The sequence below is a fragment of the Dendrobates tinctorius genome, unplaced genomic scaffold, assembly GCF_039654945.1.
Source record: "Dendrobates tinctorius isolate UK_male_01 unplaced genomic scaffold, ASM3965494v1 ptg000075l, whole genome shotgun sequence".
NCBI lineage: Eukaryota > Metazoa > Chordata > Amphibia > Anura > Dendrobatidae > Dendrobates > Dendrobates tinctorius.
In genome coordinates, this window is record NW_027361743.1 from 57,897,990 (window position 1) to 57,918,010 (window position 20,021).

Here is a 20,021-nt window from a genome sequence, read left to right on the forward strand (position 1 = left end):
CCTAGATGCCAAGCTATCCTTAAGTTCGCTTAAGAGTCAGGTGTCGGCGCTTTCAGTCCTTTTTCAAAAGCGCATTGCTATTAAACCGCAAGTAAGGACTTTCATCCAGGGAGTTTCCCGATTGGTTCCTCCCTACAAACGTCCGCTGGATACGTGGGACCTCAATCTGGTCCTGACAGCATTGCAAGCTCCACCCTTCGAACCTCTTAGAGGAGTTCCACTCTCCATTCTGTCTCAGAAAGTGGTTTTTCTAGTGGCGATCACCTCGTTACGCAGAGTGTCGGACAGGGCTGTGGAGTCGGAGTCGGTGCTCATTTTGGTGGAGTCGGTATAAAATGGACCGACTCCGACTCCTAAAATATATAATAAATTGGGTACAGTAATTCAATGCAGGATGTGCTGAATATTTTTTCATAGGAGTTTGGGAAAGTTATGAAATGTCCTATAAATGGCTGTTATATTCCTGATCTAAGGCTACATTCACACACAGCGTTTTTCCTGTGTTTTTTGAGGATATGTTTTTCAGCTGCAAAAGTTGATCATCTTTTTAAAAAAACTGCATCACCTGAAAGGTTTTTGAGCTCATAGATAATGTTACTCAATAGCAAAAGCAGATTAGAAATCTGCTCTATCTATCCATTTATCCATATCTGTCTATCCATATCGTATCTGTACCAAAAAGAATGAAAACCGGGTAGTACACCAATATATATTCTGTTCTATCTAAATATCTTGATTATTGGATCCTAAAAATGATTAAATGTCTGAGGTTCACATTGTACTACAATAAATTTTTCACTTAAATATAAGCAATATGTGTGGGAGTCGGTGTAAGGGAAATTGAGGAGTCTGAGTCGCAGGTTTGGCTTACTGACTCCACAGCCCTGGTGTCGGAATTGTCAGCACTTTCCTGCAGACGGCCTTTCCTAGCCTTTCACCAGGACAAGGTGGTTCTCCGCACGGTACCATCCTTCCTTCCGAAGGTTGTGTCCAACTTTCACCTTAATGAAGAGATTTCACTGCCTTCCCTTTGCCCGGTTCCGGTTCATAGAGTGGAGAAGGCTCTGCATACGCTTGACCTCGTCAGAGCATTGCGAATTTACGTGTCCAGGACTGCACCTTTCCGGAAATCTGATTCCCTCTTCATTCTTCCGGAAGGTAGTCGCAAGGGGTTGCCAGCTTCCAAGGCTACCCTTGCCAGGTGGATCAGGTCCACCATACATGAGGCCTACCGACTCAACAGTTCCCCTCTTCCGGCCGGTATCACGGCACACTCTACACGGGCAGTAGGGGCCTACTGTACCCATTCGGCATCAGGCTTCGGCACAACAAGTGTGCAAGGCGGCCACTTGGACTAGCCTACACACGTTTACGAAACACTACAGTGTTCATACCCAGTCCTCAGCGGATGCGAGCCTGGGTAGACTGGTTCTGCAGACGGCAGTACCCCAAGTCTAGGGGACTGTCAGCACAATATTCGTCCACTGCTTCCCACCCAGGGACTGCTTTGGGACCTCCCAAGGTTCTGTGTCCCCCAATTAGGTGACAGAGTAAAGGAGATTTGTGTACTCACCGTAAAATCTTTCTCTTAGCCTTTAATTGGGGGACACAGCTCCCACCCTGTTGCCCTTATGGGCCGTTGTTTCCTGTTGAGTTCTCTTATTGTTCTTTGAGCTCGTACATAGTAGCCTTCTTACAGGCATGGTTATGTTATTTGGTTACGTTCCTCCTTATGCTTTGGCACAAAACTGGAGAAGGCTGACGCCGTCCAGGGGTGTATACTGCAGAGGAGGAGCCAAAGTTAATCTTTTTCAGATTATGCATAGTGTCGCCTCCTAGTGGACAGCAGAATAACACCCAAGGTTCTGTGTCCCCCAATTAAAGGCTAAGAGAAAGATTTTACGGTGAGTACACAAAAATCTCCTTTAAGTGGGTTGTCTAGGACTATTTATTTAACGTGTTGTTAGGGTAGTTAACCAGCATTGGATAGATGGGTGGTTTACACCCTCCACCCCCATAGATAAGGTGTTAACAGGTCCTGGGAGAGGTAGAAGTAGTTTTTACAGAGCCAGACCACAAGAACCCTCCATTCTTGGATACTGCAGCTCATCTTATATTGGAGCTGAGTGGTAGTATCCAAGATCTGCTGCTACAGAGTGTATGGAGCTCTGCAGTTCTGTCTCGATATACAAGTTTTCACTTACCACCGGAGCTGCAAGTAACTAATCATTAGGGTGTCAGTCACCCACCAAACTGATATTGATGATCTACACACCCCTGGTGTTTTATCGTGTTAAAAAAAAATTTTTTTATAATTTTATTTTTTTTTAAATAATCATTTCAGAAGTTTCCCTCTTGGTGCCCATAATCTGCACAAATCCATTGAGAAACAATGTCTGGCTTGTAAGATGGGATGATAAAACAAACTAGCTGCCAGAACCTACATCAAGAATGTCAAAAGCATGTGAGCAAATGTGTTATGGTCTTATGAGACCAAGATTGAACTTTTTGGCCATAACTATAAAGGTATAGGCTAAGCAACAGCACATGTGAAAAAGACTTGGGTATACTAATAGATCACAGACTGAATATGAGTCAACAGTGTGATGCAGCAGCAAAAAAGGCAAATGCAATTCTAGGATGTATTAACAGAAGCATACAGTCTAGATCACGTGAAGTCATTATTTCCCTCTACTCCTCTTTGGTCAGACCTCATCTGGAATATTGTGTCCAGTTTTGGGCACCACATTTTAAAAAAGACATCAACAAACTGGAGCAAGTTCAGAAAAGAGCGACCAGAATGGTGACTGGTCTGCAAACCCTGTCTTATGAGGAAAGGTTGCAGGATTTGGGAATGTTTAGTTTGCAAAAGAGAAGGCTGAGAAGAGACTTAATAGCTGTCTACAAATATCTAAAGGGCTGTCACATTGTAGAAGGATCAACTTTATTCTCATATGCACAAGGAAAGACTAGAAGCAATGGGATGAAACTGAATGGGAGGAGACAGATTAGATATTAGAAAAAACTTTTTGACAGTTAGAGTGATCAATGAGTGGAACAGGCTGCCACGAGAAGTGGTGAGTTCTCCTTCAATGGAAGTCTTCAAACAGAGGCTGGACAGACATCTGACTGGGATGATTTAGCGAATCCTGCTTTGAGCAGGGGGTTGGACCAGATGGCCCAGGAGGTCCCTTCCAACTCTACGATTTTATGATTCTATGTTGGGCTCAAAGCTGATACTCTGCACCACCAAAAAAAACCCACCATACCCACAGTAAAGCATGGTGAGGGCAGCATTATGCCTTGGGGCTGGTTTTTGGCAGCTGAAACTGGGGCTTTAGTCAAGTAAGGATTAGTTCCCAATATCAGACAATTTTGCAGCAAATCCTTTAGGCTTTTACTAAAAAAGATAAAGGTGAAGATTGCTTTTACCATCTAGAATGTGAACAACAAATTAAGGATGTCTTCACCTGAAGATCAAAGTTTTGGAATGACCCAGCCAGAGCCCCACCCTGAATTCCAATTTTAAAATCTGTGGGTGACCTGAAGAGGTCGCTGTGCACAGGAGATGCCCTCGCAATCTGGTGAATCTGGAGCTACTGCTAGGAAGAGTGGACAAATGATTGCCAATCTTAGATGTGACATGCTGATCTTTACCAAAAAAGACTGAAAGCTGTCATGTAACTCAGAGTACACCCACAAATGTGCATATTTATGCGACAACCACATTATTTAATTAGTTTACTTTTTACAGAAATATTTCAGTTTGAAATGGACAGATTATGGGTGAAGTTAAGACTACATTCCCACGATGAGTATTTGAGTTTTTGATGGTGCAGAGTTTCTGCACCTATTAGGTTTCTTGCATTTTTGGCGTTGCAGTTTTTGTTTGTCATATTTACATACTTGCATTTTTTTTTATTATACTTCTGGTATTTTTGCTTTTGACAAAACATTGATAGTCATGTGCAGATTTCATGACCTTTTTAGTGCGTTTCTCCAGTGGAAATGCACAAAAAACAAACAAACTTGTGTTTTGCCCCGCAGATTTTCTGTATCTAATGCAATTCAAACTTGGGGGGGGGAAATAGCTGAAATTCTTCTTACTGGTAATTTTTTTTTTTTTTTTTTTTTTTTTTTTTTTCCTTGAGTGACAAAAACCTGTCGTTTTAACAGGGGTGTGTAGACTTTTTATATTGATGGACAACCCCTTTAACTGTGGATAGAACACGTCTCCAGTTATCAAACTGGTCCAGTAATGATAACGAACACAATATAAATTGTTGTGCGATCACTCCGATATTCGCTGACCACTTCTGCCCGTGCTTTCTCCTGCAGTGGACGACAGCGCCATCCTGGATTGTCAGTTCAGCGAGTTCTATCACACCCCTCCTCCCGGCTTTGAAAAGATCTTATTCGAGCAGCAAATTTTCTAAAGACTGACTACCTACAGCTCCTCCAAAGCATCCGTCTCCTCTCTAAAGCTGCACGACGCATACCGAAAATGTGCTTTGTATTACTATCACTGGGTGCAGACCTTTTTTTGGATCGTTTGTGTGTGTGTAAGTATTTTATAACGTGTCGCCCACCTGCAGGGGTCCCGGCCTACAGATCCTAATACTTTTGTGATGTATAAAGACGTTTTGTCCTGGTAAATAGAACGTGTTCGCCAGTAACTTATTGACTCTTTACACTGGTCCCCAGTATTATGTCGGCTCACTATTCCCTCAGTGCGGGCATTCTCGGTGGTATATATATATTCACACTGATCAGGTTGTAGTTTTCATTGCGGCAGCTGTAATTTACCTGTGTGGGGTGATGACTGTCCTGCGTCCAGATCGTCGGTCCCAGAGTGCCTTATGACTTTGTGCTCATGTCTCAGCATTGACTCATTTGATGAAGTACTTAACCCATGTCCGGCTATCCCACGTTCATGTCCACCATGTCTCACGTGCCTGCATGGATCCTCGAGCGCTCTGTTGGCTGGATAGTGATTGGTCTGTCATGCTCCACTGTGATATTGGCAGTCGGGTTATTGCATATGGCACACTGGGATTGACAGTCCTAAGATTTTATTTCTTAATTTTAATATTAACACTAATGTAAGCCATGCTGTGTTTCGGAAGCACAATCTGAGAAGTGAACGGGTAGAGTATAGAGAGAATGGTTAATTGTTCCTGCAGTCTAAATACACTATAGTGGTCAACTTCAGAAAGCAGGAACTGGCACGGCCAGGATACCGTTCTAGATAGGTAATGAGTACCTTGAAGAATTTTACTGAATTTAGAATAAAAAGGTAAATTGATCTTTCTCCTTGCACTTCACAAAATAGTAACGATCCAATATACTACACTGCATTGCAATGGACAACATGCTGTGATACCTATATGATTCAGCTAAGTAATGGGGTTGTCTGGTAACATAATTTTGATTGCCTTTCCTTGGGGTAGGTCATCAGTACCAGACTTGTGGGGGTGCGACAAGATCAGCTTGTGCCAATGGTTGGATGTGTATGATTGTGGAACAAGACCAGCAAAAGCTCTAGCAACTGCATAATGACAGTGGTCGGGTACTATATATCTGCTCTTATGCAAGTGAATAGGGATTGATCTGCAGCACCCCACTGCGGCTGCTATACAGTAGGCAAAGCTGTGCTGTTCCACTCAGCAAACAAGTACATCAGCTGACATGGGGTGTCTGGTGTCGCACCCCCACCAGTCTGGTATTGATGACCGATCCTAAGGATAGGCCAGCCATATTAAAGAAGCAGACAACCCCTTAGTGTGCGCCCTCCATCGACTGTTGCCTGTGCAGGTCCGTTCTCCATATAGGTGACACCTGACTGTGCCTGTTTGGCCGGGCACTAAGACTGCATAGCTCCCTACTATGAAGTTCTGTGGTTTCTATGCACATGGCTCTACTGTTTGCATGGCGCCTAAAACAGCAAACCAAGCTCACAAGTCCCTTTCATGGCTGCATAATAAATCACTGGAGCAATTTCTTAGAGATTTTACTGTATAGATTGTAGCTGACTATTTAGATGTTCAGATCATGCACACATCCCTCATCTGCCCTACTGTACTACTTTTCCTTTGCACTAATTTTGCGAATTCTCCTGAAGTTTCTTGTATATGTAAACTCTTACAGTTAAAACTGTACCTCCATGTCCCCCAATAGACGTTTAAAATTGATGGCAGGAGGTTGACACAACCCCGTCTTGCACAGGATCAGCTGCCTTCCCAAAGTGTCTGCATCTGAAAATGAGTTCCATTCATCTGTGCAGGGTTGTTTTTTGAAGCCAGCACATGGCCGCTTTCTCGCCCCTTTATCCCCTTTCTTTCGTTCTTTGACAAGTAGGTTCAGAGGGGAACTTAAGCGATTGGCCGCACCGAGAGAGCCTGTGCTTGGTCTGCACAGTCATTCTATGACTTTCATTTACTTAAAGGAGTCTATCAGAATTTTTTTTGCACCAAATCTGCCATATATGAATTAACCCTTTAAACAGAATCTGACACATGATTGATGACACCCAAACTACGACCAGCATGAATCCGATACTGACTTGCAGCCAAGTCTGCTTTACTCTAAAGCGCAGCAGCATTTCAAGTTTGGTTTTGAAAACTGAAAAGCCAGTCGGGGACTGTACCTCAGCTAATTTGTTCAAGGCAAGTCAAGTTGGGAATTGTCTCAGCTAACTAATGTGGTGAAGTTCCCCCATCGGTCAGCCATGGCGCATGGGGCAGGGAAAAGCTGTCGGGAGCCTATCTGGCTACTCATCTCAGGTGCATATTTCCCGGCAGAAAAGACTGCTGTAATCACGGTCATTACCAGATTCATGGAGCCCACAGTTCTGCAAGTTCCCTTTAGGTAGCAGGAGTTGTCTGTCGGCGTCATTGGGTGGACGCTCCTTATGCCAGAAGTATTATGTCACACATAATAATAATCTTTATTGTTATATAGCACTAACATATTCCGCAGCGCTTTACAGTTTGCACACATAATCAACACTGTCCCTGATGGGGCTCACAATCTAAAATACATAATCTATATGCACACACGCTGCAGGGCTTTTACTGGGGTGTTTTTTGTCTATCAGCAGAGAGAAGTTAAAAAATAGCTTTTCCCCCCATCTCTTTATTGATTGAACAACCACCTTACATACTGCCGTATTCATGACTCCCTAGTGTAGACGTATGTTCCAAATGTAAATCCTGTTTCTTATGCTCAGCAATATCCAACACAGAGCGGATATGGTCCCAAACAAAGGTGAAATCTGTAAATCTTTCATGATATTCTCCAAAGCAGAGGATGTAATGAAAACTTTTGTTAAAATTGCAAAACAAGCCTCCCTTTGCCATCTTCCCTCCAGGGATACTTATTTTCTAATGAGTAGGCGCTGACCTGCAGTACCCAGGAGTAGCCACTAAGGAGCTGTGCTGTTCCACTTTTTTCACGCTTTAGGCTGGTTTCACATTTGCGCTTTTGTGCGCAGCGCATCGTGCGCACCCGTGCGCATGCGCACTGCGCACCTATGTTTAACATGACGTGCGCATGTTTTTGCGCACACTTGCGTTTTCGTGCGCATGCGTTTTTTTGTCTTTTGCGCCAGGTGCGCCAGACGCAACATGTTGGATTTTTTGGTGCGCCCTGTCTCGGCAAAAAAACGCATGCGCACGCTTGCGCACGGAATGCGCAAAAACAACACATTGAAGTCTATGGTAACGCATGCGTGCGCATGGTCTTGCGCACGGTTGCGTTTTTTTACGCATGCGTTTTTGAGTGAAACAAGTCTAGAATGTTCTCTAGACAATGGAAAAAACGTCACACTTAAAAACGCATGCGCATAAAAAACGCCAACGCATGCAAAAAACGCATGTAAAACGCAAACAACGCTGCGTTTTTTTTACACATCAGCGTGCGCATGACGTTAAAAAAACGCGCGTTTGTTTTGCGTTTTTCTTTGCGTTTTTTATGCGCCCGATGCGCTGCGCAAAAAAACGCTAATGTGAAACTAGCCTAACATGGGGCTTTCGCTGCTGATCGGTGGTTGTGCTGGGTGTAGGACCTTCAATGATGTATTACAGGTCCCCATGCACTTAAGTGTTTGACCACCCATGAAGCACCAAGTGCCTGTACTTGGTTTGAACAGTCATTCTATGCTGACAGACTCCCTTTAGTAAGTATTTAAAAAAAAAAAAACTGTAAGGTTCCTAATGTCCCCATAAAGGACCCGGCTTTCTAGCAAAAGTTGGGACCAAACTTTGATTTTAGGATCCTGACGTACAGGACCGGATCCCACAAACCTTGCAGAAACATGCAAGAGCTTGCCCATTGAACTAACGAATAGTAAGCGTGCTAATGATGTCACTTGGTAAGTGTAGGTAGCAGAGCCTGTGTAGTTCTTGCAAGGAGGGTTGTGGGATCTTGCTCCTCATGCTGGGAGTTTGGTGTATGTATATATGTGTGTGTGTGTGTATATATACAGTGATCTTTTTAATTATGCTGATTACTAAAGTCACTAATCTGCGGCTGCCCACTGTTTTCGGTATTTAAAAGGGCAGCCATAGACTGGTCCATCCGCCAGTTATGCCCAGACAACCCCTTTAACAACTATTAAACGGGGTGTAAGTGTTAAGCACACATGACATATTGCAGACGGTGAGGTCCGAAGCCCGACTGACAATAAGTCAGGTGTGATATGAATATAATTTTGGATGAGTAAAGCCTCGATCTTGTGTCCGTTATTTTAGCATTTGGGGAAAAGGTTTAATGTTAAACTGAAAATGTATCAATGAAAGTGTAAATTGACTATTTTTTGAATTTTATTTCTTGCACCTTTTTGACGTTGTGACTAAATGCACTGTGAGTATATGCTAGCTACTATATATTTGTGGATATGTTCTTCAGAGTTTATTTAAAAAAAATTACCAAAGAGTCAACAGATTAAAACTCGACTGGATTATTTCTTCATTCCTTTGTCAAGTTTTCTATAAAGATGCATTAAAAACTGGACATGAAAACTGTAAGTTTCTATTATATTCGCTTAAAATGAACACACATTCAGATGAGCAATATTGATGAAGAGAATTGACTTATTGCATTTTCTCTTTTCTTTTTTTTTTCTGTAAAAGAATATTGTTGCTACCTTTTTTTTCCCTTACTAGAATCTGGTCTAGTTTTTAGTGAGGGGGAAACAAAATATACATATTGTACACCAATGCATCTCCCAACCAGCGATATGACGCGGTCAGGATCGCTGGTGCATCGCTAAGTGGTCGCTAGTGAGCTGTCACACAGGCAGATCTCACCAGCGACATAGCATCGGTCGGGGGCCGCTACTTACCTGTGAGACGAGGCGATCCTGACGTCCTCCCGCCCGCTTCCACGCGTCACTCGTCGGCGCCACAGGAAGCTGACAACGAGAAACAGTCCAGGACGTTCTCGCGCAACCAGCGGGGGAGCGGTCGGAGGCAAGTATCAGACATAGCGATATCGCTAGCAATATCGTTATAACGTCACAAAAATCAGTGACGTTATAGCGATATCGCTTAGTGTGACGGGCACCTTAGAAGATTTTTAATACCTGTTGACAGGGCTGTGGAGTCGGTAAGCCAAACCTCCGACTCCTCTCGCTGATCTTGGCTTAAAAATACTGGTAAAACCTAAGATAAAAACAAAATGAGCAAATACCCTGACGTAAATGGCAATAGTACATGAAAATAAAAGGGTACATGGTTAACATGATTTTTACCAAAAAAATCATAAAAGCAATCCCACCACGTCAAGGTGACCCTATGCAGGACAGTCCTAACCTCTACTATAGGGAGTTATATCAAAGTAGTGTCCAGCCCAAACAAAATGAAAATACTGGTACAAAATAGATCAACTTTCACACTTGCATATTTTGGACTATAAATGGGAAAAAAAAGCAACAATCTACATTTAGAAATATTATTTTATTGTTCACAGCTCCTATGCAGACTAATAGGCAAAGGCTACCAACAAATCCTGTGTAGTCAGAGCTTACAATGACACGGTTTCCACATTTTCTCTGCTGCTTCTGTTGCAAAACGGGGGGGGGGGGGGGGGGGGCGGCATTTAAAGATGGAGTAACAAATGATAGTGGGATTAGGCTACTTTAAAGGAATGTGTATGTCAGGGAGGCGCATTGGACTACATGGGAGCTGAGGAAACCTTTATAATCAAGACTAGCAGATTAGCTTCATTATTTAGTTTTATTATTTCAAATCATATGTTGATACATTAAAGGCAGTGTCCAGCTTGAAAATTTTCAGTTTGCATGAAAATATACATTTTTATCTAATGCACCTAAAGGGGACTATGTCCACAGAGACGGAGCTGCATGATGTAGCGATAGAGACTTTGATTCTAGTGCTCTGTCACTGCAGCTGTCGCTCAGAAAGTAACATCACTGTTTTCTCTGCTGCCGATCTAGCAGTTTTCTGAATGCTGAGCCCTGTATAACCCTGCCTACATCACTGGTTGTGCATAGGTAGAAAGCTGCCATTCAGTGGTGGGGACAGGGTTATAGAGCGCATAAATATGGAGGACTACATAGCAGCAGGTTTACTAGTCTAGTGATAAACTCCTGATTCAAATATAGTGATTTTTTTTTTTTTTTTTTCTTAAAGCTACAGCAAGCAGCCCAGTAAGTGACACATCACTGGATTCGAGGTCTTTGTCCCTACATTATGCTGTTCTCAGATTAGGTGGCAGTAACCTGGTGATAGATTTCCTTTTAACCAAAGGCCTGTCTGTGTAATTGTAGTATGCGGAGTATTCTGAATGGGGGACCCCTCTTTATTTCAACAGGATTTCCCCAAATAGGTATCTGAAATTGTAAACTAACCCCTTGGTGTTTTCCTGACAGGTTTTTTTTTTTTTCATGTAGACTATTGCAATTGTTAAAGGGGTGTCCGGGACTTTACAAAAGAAGACCTCTGTCTAGAATAGATCAATATGAGATCTGTGGGGGTCCATCACCCTTTACCCCCACTGATGAGGTGTAATCTGCAGTGGCGGTGATGTCTACGGTGGAGCACAGCTGCCTCATAGATTTACTAGTTCTGCACTATGTCTCTCATTCACTGTTCTACTCATGGGTCATTAGTCGCTTGGTCCCAGACAACTCCTGTAAGATTTTTTTTTTTTTTTTCTTTACTCCCATAAGGAAACCTGATCAGTTTAGCAACTGCTCTATTGGTATAAATATAATCAAATCATAAATGTCTTGCAATCTTGTAAAAAAAAAGTTGCAAAATGTAGAATTATGGAATTTGTCAATTGAGGCTTGTGTATTTTGTTTGCTCGGTTCTATTGTTCCTATTGCTTAATTTCACATAGAATTGAATGGATAGAATATGCTTTTTCCTTGACATTACATACCAAGATGGTGCAAGACTGGCAGCAGGTGTCATGTAGGTTTCCTCTTCTGATAAATCGGACACATGCAGTATTCCTGCCCATCATCTACGCGCCTCTGCAGATATGAGGGGTCGTACTGTCATTGTTACTGCTCACCCCTTTAAATAAGTCACAGTAGACAAAGGTATACTCTAATGTGAAGTGGTATTTTCAAGCTGGACAGATACTTTAAAGAAAAATGGATGTGAAAGGGCACATATCCTTTACATCACAACAGATTGGTGACAACCTCTAGATTGTACTAAAGGCTTCATAAACCCAATGATTTTCTCCGTTCCTGCGGGTTACGTGGTATCACTGCCTCCTTTACATATAAATGGGACCTGGCAGATCTGTGTTTGCACATTACTGTCATAAATCTATTTTTCATTGACTGTGTTTTACTGTCGTGATTCTGTATTTGTAAGATTGTTTAAATAAACTTTCGGCAGATTAATGTCTTTTGTATGCCTGAAAGCAGATCTGTCCTTTCACACACAGCCTGCTCTTATCACTCCCAATACATTGAAATGGCTGATGGTGCACACACTAATTTTAATGTCCTAGAACCGTTCAAATCCTGTAACATGCACTGTTGTTCAGAGAAATGGTGCGTATTCATCGGCATTCTGCCAGCACTAAAGGTGCTGGAACTGCCATTCCTCTCATGTCACGGGAATCATTGCTTCTGCCATTGTTCAATGGTTTGCCTGTCTTCGACTGAAAGATCCACCTCTTATGCTTCTGTATAATTTGACAAACAGGAGAGCAGGAATAGATACAAAACCGCACCCCAAATACTAATTTGTCTCCCCAGCTCTGTTGCTAGAAAAGGATTATTCTTGACAACTGTTAGACAAGACACCTAGGCCCCGATTCATCAGGGTTTATGCCAGAAATCTGTTTTAAAAGAAGTTGTAAAATTTTTGCTGAACCCGAGGTTGCACAAAGATTGTGCTACTTTTGGGTGTTTTTACTCCAGTTTTGTATAGCGCTACTAAAATGGGCAGGCTCGTTAAATGCATGATGATACATTGCATACCATTACTCTGAAAAGCTTGCTGTTTTTTTGACGCCCTGCAAAATAAGGCCTCACAAATGTCTGAGGTCTGCTGGTGTGAGAAGCCGGCCCGTCAGCCATTTTTACACAAACAGATGTAATCCGTCTAAGAGCTATTGTGAAGTGTGGTGAGTAGTGGCCTCCACAGGAGAACTACTAAGCCCAGGAAAAGCAACACTGCGCCCATGGGATTGAGTGGTGGTGGAGATCAAGGAGGCCAGCGAGTGCCTTTGCAGTGGTCGCTGTCAGGACTCCAGCACAGTCTGAAGCTATGTGGGACGTTGTATGATTTTTAGGGTCGGTGCGGATTCTGATGCGTTGTACAGTACCATTAAAGTCGATAGAAAATGAAAAACGCAGTGCACATTCTGTGGATTTTTCAGCGTGGATTAGCTGCGGATTGTTATCTGCAGCAGGTCAATTCTTTGTGGGGAATCTGCAGCGGTTTAACACCTGCTCCATTATAGAAATCTGCAGGCTAATCCGCAGGTAAAATGCAGGTCATTTAACCAAATCCGTGTGGAAAAATCCGCAGGGTAATCGCAACGTGTGCACATACTCTAATGCTGCTAGAGACCACCACGAGCATTGGCCGCCATTACACCCTGGCACGGTGAAGGATGACCCAGTCGTATTTTTCAACTGGAATAAGATCTGTGGCTAGACGTACGCCATTTTTAAGAGATTTGTTCCACTTAATGAATTGGGCTCCTGTCTCCCAACAGGTCACCTCGTGAATTGGAACCCCCTAATGGCCGGTATACTGGAGTGATTTATTTTCTTTGGGAGATAAGACAATATAGCTTTCCAATTAAAATGATTTACATGTCATCTATCACATTATTCATCAAATGAGATCACAATGTCTGAAAGTACAGGGACAATTTTTAATATAGCGCTGACAACAATGGCCTCCAACCTGGATCCAGGAATTGGAATTTAACCTAATTAATATTGTGGTAAACAAGCAAAGCTATTATGTTTCCAAATGACCCCCTCCACATTGTGACCGTAGCCATCCAGCCTTTTTCTGTGGTGATAATAACATCTAATAATTAACAAATAGTAAAAAGCTTCCTGTTAGCGAGATAAATAAGCAGCCTAAATAGGTAAATGTAACGTTTACTGGGATACAAGACTCATCACAACAGCGTTCGTGAGATTTCTACAAATCCCATGCACAGTGCTGATACTGTAAGAGGCAGCGGCTTTCCGTCAAAAATTTATTAGGGGACCTCGGCCCCTTAACGACCAATGCTGGACATAACATGAGCAGGTGTCCGTTCCTGCACCATGACTTGCTATGTCCGTCATGATTTTAAACAATCACTGTGTGTAAATCCGCAGTGATCGTTTCATGCCAACAGCTGCCACTGACAGCTAAGCAGCACAGGAAGAGGTGCGGGGACCCATGCCGTCGGTCCCCGCATTCAGGGCTCTGTAATCGGTTAGTCAATCTGACCGTTCTCAGCATGGTCTAAGATGCTTCTGTGCAGGTGCATTCCAATGAATTATACCTGTAACCTAAGGAAAAAAGTGAAAGTCCTATAGAGGAATTAAGTCAAAAATGTATTAAAAAAAATTTACATCAATAAATACGTATTTTTATGTGTATTATAACTGTCACACTAGTTAACCGATTCATTGATTTACGTAAAAATAAAAAAACTTAAATTATACTGCTGGACAAAAAAATTTGAATAAAACATGATAAAAACAATTATTTTTCTGTAAATAAAAATGGTACAGCTGAAAACATCTTGTCCCCAAAAAACAAGCCATCAACGCAAAAACTTACAAGTTATAGCTCTCAGAATAAAGCGCTGCAAAAATAATTTTTTTTCTATAAAAGTTTTTATTGTGTTGAAGTGCCAAAACTGAAAACACAAATATATAACTATGGTATGGCTGTAATCGTACTGACCCGAAGAATAAAGCTGCCTTATCAATTTTACCACACTGTGAACGGCATTTAAAAAAAAATTTCAAAAACCAATTCCTGAATTGCTGGCATTAGTTCTTTTTTTTCCCAAAAATTGGAATCGAAAGCCATCAAAATGATACTAATAAAAATAATGTCTTGTCCAGCAAATAAGCAGTCACATGACTGTCAGCCGAGATATGTAAAAATTATAGTTCTAAAAATATGGTGATGCAAAAAAAAAAAAAAGCCCCCTTTTAGTGTGTGACAGTAGTAATAAAAAACTGATAAATCTGGTATCGCTGTAATCGCACCAACTCAAAGAATAAAATTGCCTAATCACTTATACTGCATGAGGAACGGCATAAAAAAACAATTCACCTACTGTTGCTTTGTTCATTCTGCCTCCCAAAAATCGCAGTAAGACTCGGCGCACAATTATCCTGCGCTGAGCGCTTGCACTGAGGGTTTCTCTCTTAATCTCTTAAATACGTGATACGGATGGAACCCCCAGGGGAAGGTTTCCGATAATGAGGCAGATGGAGGCACTGTGGACGCTGTCTGGCCTATGATCCAGCGGTGTCCGTTCTTTTTAGGCGTGCATAAAGGCGTGATCCGCCACAATTTTGTGCACTTCGGAAAAGGACACCACTGAACGGAGGCCAGATTATCTCTGCTGCCTCATTTTAGTGAATGGATCCCTCGGACGTTCCATCTGACTTGCGTCACTTGGAGATTTGGATGGAAACCCCAAAGTAAATGCGCAATGTAGATGCTAAATGTGATTTAAAATGTTCCCAATAAAAGCTTCATCTCAATCCACAAAAAAAGCAAGTCCCCACTCAGGTCTGTCATCCGTTATCGGAAATATAGGGGGCTTCCACATTATTGGTAGCACAAAAGCTTTCGAGAAATGTTATTGCTCCTCATCCTCCATAAGAAATTCAGTGAATTCTGTTCTCCCAAATGCCTCCTCTCTTCTGAGCCCCACAGTGTGCCTAAACCACAATTAGTGTCCACATGTTTGTCATTGCTGTAGCAATCAGAGCCTGCCTAATTTACAGATGCATGTCTCCAGAAGGATGAGCTGGGCACTACCACGTATTAGAGGCACCACAATAGCAGATTTGAAATTTTCACTCCTGTCGAATTGAGCATGACAGAGAAGGCAGATCAGCTGATCCCGAACTTCCTCTTGTTCAATTTGTCCTAAGGCGGGGACAGTGACATCAGTGCTGATTGGGCACCAATCTCGTGTCACAACACCGTACGTGAGCCCCGGGAAGAGTGAGTGCTGACACAACGGAAATGGCACTAGCATGGTAGGTGCTTATAGGCTTTATTATTGTATAGGGGCTGTCCTAGTAGTGGACGACCCTTTAAGCTGCCATGTCTTTATTTTACCAAATCCATCATGTTGGAGACAAGAATATTCTCCTTTAGGTGTCAAATATGTAACCAAGATCCAAGCCTATAATTATTTTTAAAGTAACATTAAATCCATGGGGATATATATATATATCGTAAAATACAGTAAACAAAATAACATTAACCCCTTCACCACCTTGGGATTTTCCATTTTTGCACAGGTGATTTGAACTTTTATGTTATATTTTAAAAACTTTTTCTTTTTACTTCAGTAGTCCCCTTAGGAGTCTTCAAGCTGCGATCATCCAATCGCCTGTGGTACATGTAGCAGGGCTATGTGTAGCATAAATCATGATCTTTGAGTGCTGTCCTTGGGCCGGCTTTCATAGGAGTTTTATAGTAACAAGCGTGGGGGGCTGCTGCAGTTCCACGGCTGTCATGACAACCCATAGGCACTACGCAATCATGTGATGGGAGCGCCGATGGACTGGCCTGGTGACGCGCTTTCACCCTGTGTGCATTAAATGCCACTCAGATGGGCGTGGCTTGTCATGGCTGCATAAAGATGTGCTTTCTGCTACTTCTCAACACCATCCACTTACTGATCGGTTCCAGCATGGCAAATCAGCAGTAAAAAAAAAGGCGAGGACTCGGTCCTCCACCCACTCTGCATCACTTCAGAGTGATATTGACCATTTCTTATCAGAGCTCTGAGATCGGAGCCGGCACCCTCTCCCCTTGGACATAGGGAACCAGGAGGACCCCACACCTCAGATCCGGCTTCTGCTCCGAAGCTAGAGGACAGAGCTTAAAACCACCAGGTAATCTGGGGATAAGAGGACTATACCTGGCAAGATCCTGCCTGCGTCATGGAGACCTGGGAAATCCCAGCTAAGTAGAGCTTAGAAGATGCAGCGCCATTACAAGATGGCCGCGGCAACAGCACTGCAAACTGTCACAGCAGGAAACGCCGGTATGTCAGAATCGCCGGCTGCCTGCTGTGCCCCCTCTGATGTGCTCTGTGAGGATGCTGGGTGACACAGTGAGATGGACATTGAGAAAGCTGGGTTATGGGGAGAGCAGAGGACATATTCCTCTCACCATACACTTGTGGGCCAGCAATATCAGGAGGAGATACATTCACTGGAGAGTCCCAATTCTGCATATGGAGAGGTATCTTGTGCCCAAAGCGCCCTACACCATGAATCTCCCCATGCTACCTGCCCCCCCCCCCCCCCCAAACTCCACTTATACCTATACTGGAGAACCAAGCTTGCTCACTTCAGGAGAAGGGGGAGAGCGACAGTGGATTCAGACCCTCCTGGACACTTAACCCATTTCACCATCAAGATGGTCCACAGGTCCATCATAGGGAGACATTACCACAATCATCGGAATGACTTGCGGTGGCCGTAAATACCATACTTTAAACAATGTGGGCACTATTCCTTTAAATGCTGTGGACATTATACCAATTCAAAAGCACTCTCAATCCTCTGTATCTATGGCTATGAAAGGCGGGATGCCATCCCTATGCAAGCCTAATCTCTATTACTACAATTACACAATACAAAATAAATCTCATACAAAGGGGCAATTACCTCTCAAATACACCTATGATGATGACAGGCCTGCATCTATAGCAGACCTATGGGCTCTCCTTCAAACAATTCCAACTAAAAGTGACATTTCGGCCTTGACCACTCAGGTGGTGGCAGAGTATGAGCAACAGTTTGAACAATTTAGGTCAGATCTCTTATCTCTTAAATCTAGAGTTGATGTAATAACCCAAATTCAAGAGACCAATGTTTCAGCTACACAGGTCTTAAAAGACACCGTGCACAAGCATTCCCTACAACTCTACTCACTTCAACAAAACCTGGATGACTTACAAAGCAGAAGACATAATCTACGCATCAGAGGTTTACTAGAACCAGTCCTTTTATCTATTTTCAACAACTTCCTCAGGCGTCCTTCAGGGACCCCAATAGAAATTAACAGAGCCCTTCGTCCCCCAGATCCGGACGAGTTTTGCCCCAGGGACATAATTTGTTGCATTCATTTTTATGCCGTTAAAGAATACGTTCTTCAAGCTGCAAGGAGGAAGGATAATCTTACATAAAATAAATCAGAATTATGCCTGATCTCTCACGTCATGCCGTGGCACAGCGTTTAGTGCTTAAACCTTTGCTGGATATCCTGTGAAAAAAGGAGATTCCTTCTCAGTGGGGTTTCCTCCTTTCTTTGTACGAAGAGGATCAAAGTCATTTGTCCTACGCTCACTTGAAGATCTACTAACATTTCTATCTAGCTTGGATTTACCGAAAGTTCTTATACCCATTGGCCTACTTTGGTATTTAATTCATCTGACCCTGGAGGCGGGCAGGGAACACTCAGTGGTTGTTTCGTACATGCATCTGAATCTTCATTTCATTCAGGCCTACCTCCTAGAACAAGGAGCCAGAGCCTGTCCTCCTTCTGGGTCTCGGGATTCGAGAAACACTACTTGACTCTGAATCGCCTCCCTAAAGGAATTGCAGTTGCAGAGCGCATGAGCATCTCTTGTTCCCGTCTCTTGTGTCCAAAAGAGTTGTATTTTATTAATCCAGGAACTTAGTAGGGAGGAATAAAATTAAGGACCCCTTTATTTGGTCTCCCATGACAGCACCACGAGAGAGGGATCCGCTCTTCAGGGACATGAAATCTGCAAACATAAAACAGCGGCACCTCCCATGCATCAGTTCGTTTCCCGTCCCTGACAGGTGAACCTCTTCAGACATACCTGTGAGGTAGAAGAGTCATCGGATTCCCAGGTCCGGCCGGTCTGTTCAGGCAGCGGGAGTTCCTGGAAGCGCAACAGTGGGTCCAGGGTGGACTGCACGATAGTGAGAAGAGCAGGAGGAGCAGTGACCAGGGAGGATTACCAACTCCGGATGGTCAGCGCTGGAAGACAAGTATGCCCCCAGAGCTGCCTGGCGGGGTCTCCTGCGTGGCGTGCCCTGGAGCGTCCGAACCTGATTTCGTGGAGGCTGGTCCTGTGGATGCATCCAAGGGCTCAAAGGTCACCCAGGGGGCACGCCACATGACGTGGATGGGGCAGTCCCAGGTGATGTGGCCGGGGCTGGGTGACATGTCCGGGTCTGGGTCTGATGGGCCCTGGTGACGTGGCCGGGGTCGCCATGGTGACTCGTCGGGGGGGCTAGGTCTGGTGACTTGTCCTGGGTGGGCCCTGTAGATGCAGCCGGTGGGCCCGGATGACGCGGCCAGTGTGCGCCACAGCGACGCTTCCATGGTGGTGCAGCCGGGGTCTACAGGGAGCGTCCGTATCTGTTGGCAGGTCCTGTGTCTGGTGACAAGGTCGGGCGTGGCGCTCGGCGGGTCGCGTCACATCCCGGGACGTGGCAGGTGAGTTCTGCAGAGGAAGATGATGACGCTGAAGACCAGGTGACCTGCTGACCCGGATATCCAGAGGTACTGGATGGGGGCGTGCCCAGAGTTTAAAAAGGGCACCGGTGCAGACCTACTTGCTTTTGGGCCTAATCCTTGTTCGAGCGGATGGAGTCATGCGAGCCGCAGGAGCAGGTACACCCTGCACAGCAGCAGCAACATCAGCAGCAGCAGCAACTCGGTCAGAAGCCCCGTGAATTCTGGCGACGACCCCGTGACAGTGAGGGAAATAGCCATGCAAGTGAGATTCTGGATTCTGCAGAGAGGTCAAGTCAGAGGAGCTCCAGCAGAGTGGACAAGTCAACAGCCTCCAAGGAGGATCCTTCGGCTGAGATGCGTCCCCCTCATAATCTGGTACCTATTCATTTGGCACACTGGTAAGTGATCTTCGTGAAAGTTCACTCAGTGATGTGGTCTTCCCCTTATTTTCTCCTGATCCTGCCAGGGAAAGAAGTGTGCTGGGAAGTCGAGACATAAGGAGTGTGCCCTTTGCAGGTCCCACTCGCCATACTCCTATATGAAGTTGTGTCAGTCTTGTATCTAGCAAACAGTAGCTGAGGAGACATCTGACTTCGCTACAAGTCTAAGGGAAATTATTAGGACTCAATTGAAGGAGTCCAAGATGTCCCTATCCCAAGGAGAGACCCCTAAAGGGAAGGAAAAAAGAAGGAAGCCAGAATAGGACACCTCTTGTGACTCTTCCGGGTCATCTCCTTCAGCATCCTTTTCTTCGGAAGATGACTCTGGCCTCTTGCTTCCCCATAGACCGGGTGGATAAATTGATGAAAGCGATCTGGAGCA

General features: G+C 43.9%; 1 protein-coding gene across 2 annotated transcripts in view; it reads left to right on the plus strand.

Annotated features, from left to right (window-relative positions):
• The window catches only part of SPRYD7 (SPRY domain containing 7), a 30,237-nt gene extending 18,356 nt beyond the window's left edge, over positions 1-11,881 (plus strand). Inside the window, exons 5-6 of one of the 2 annotated variants that reach the window (XM_073583328.1) lie at positions 4,339-4,463; positions 11,411-11,881. In XM_073583328.1, coding sequence (XP_073439429.1) covers positions 4,339-4,436 — 98 coding nt within the window. In that variant the 3' untranslated portion in view covers positions 4,437-4,463; positions 11,411-11,881. Of the gene's footprint in view, positions 1-4,338 lie in introns of both variants that reach the window. The other variant, XM_073583329.1, reaches the window with a different exon arrangement.
• The last annotated feature ends 8,140 nt before the right edge of the window (positions 11,882-20,021 follow it).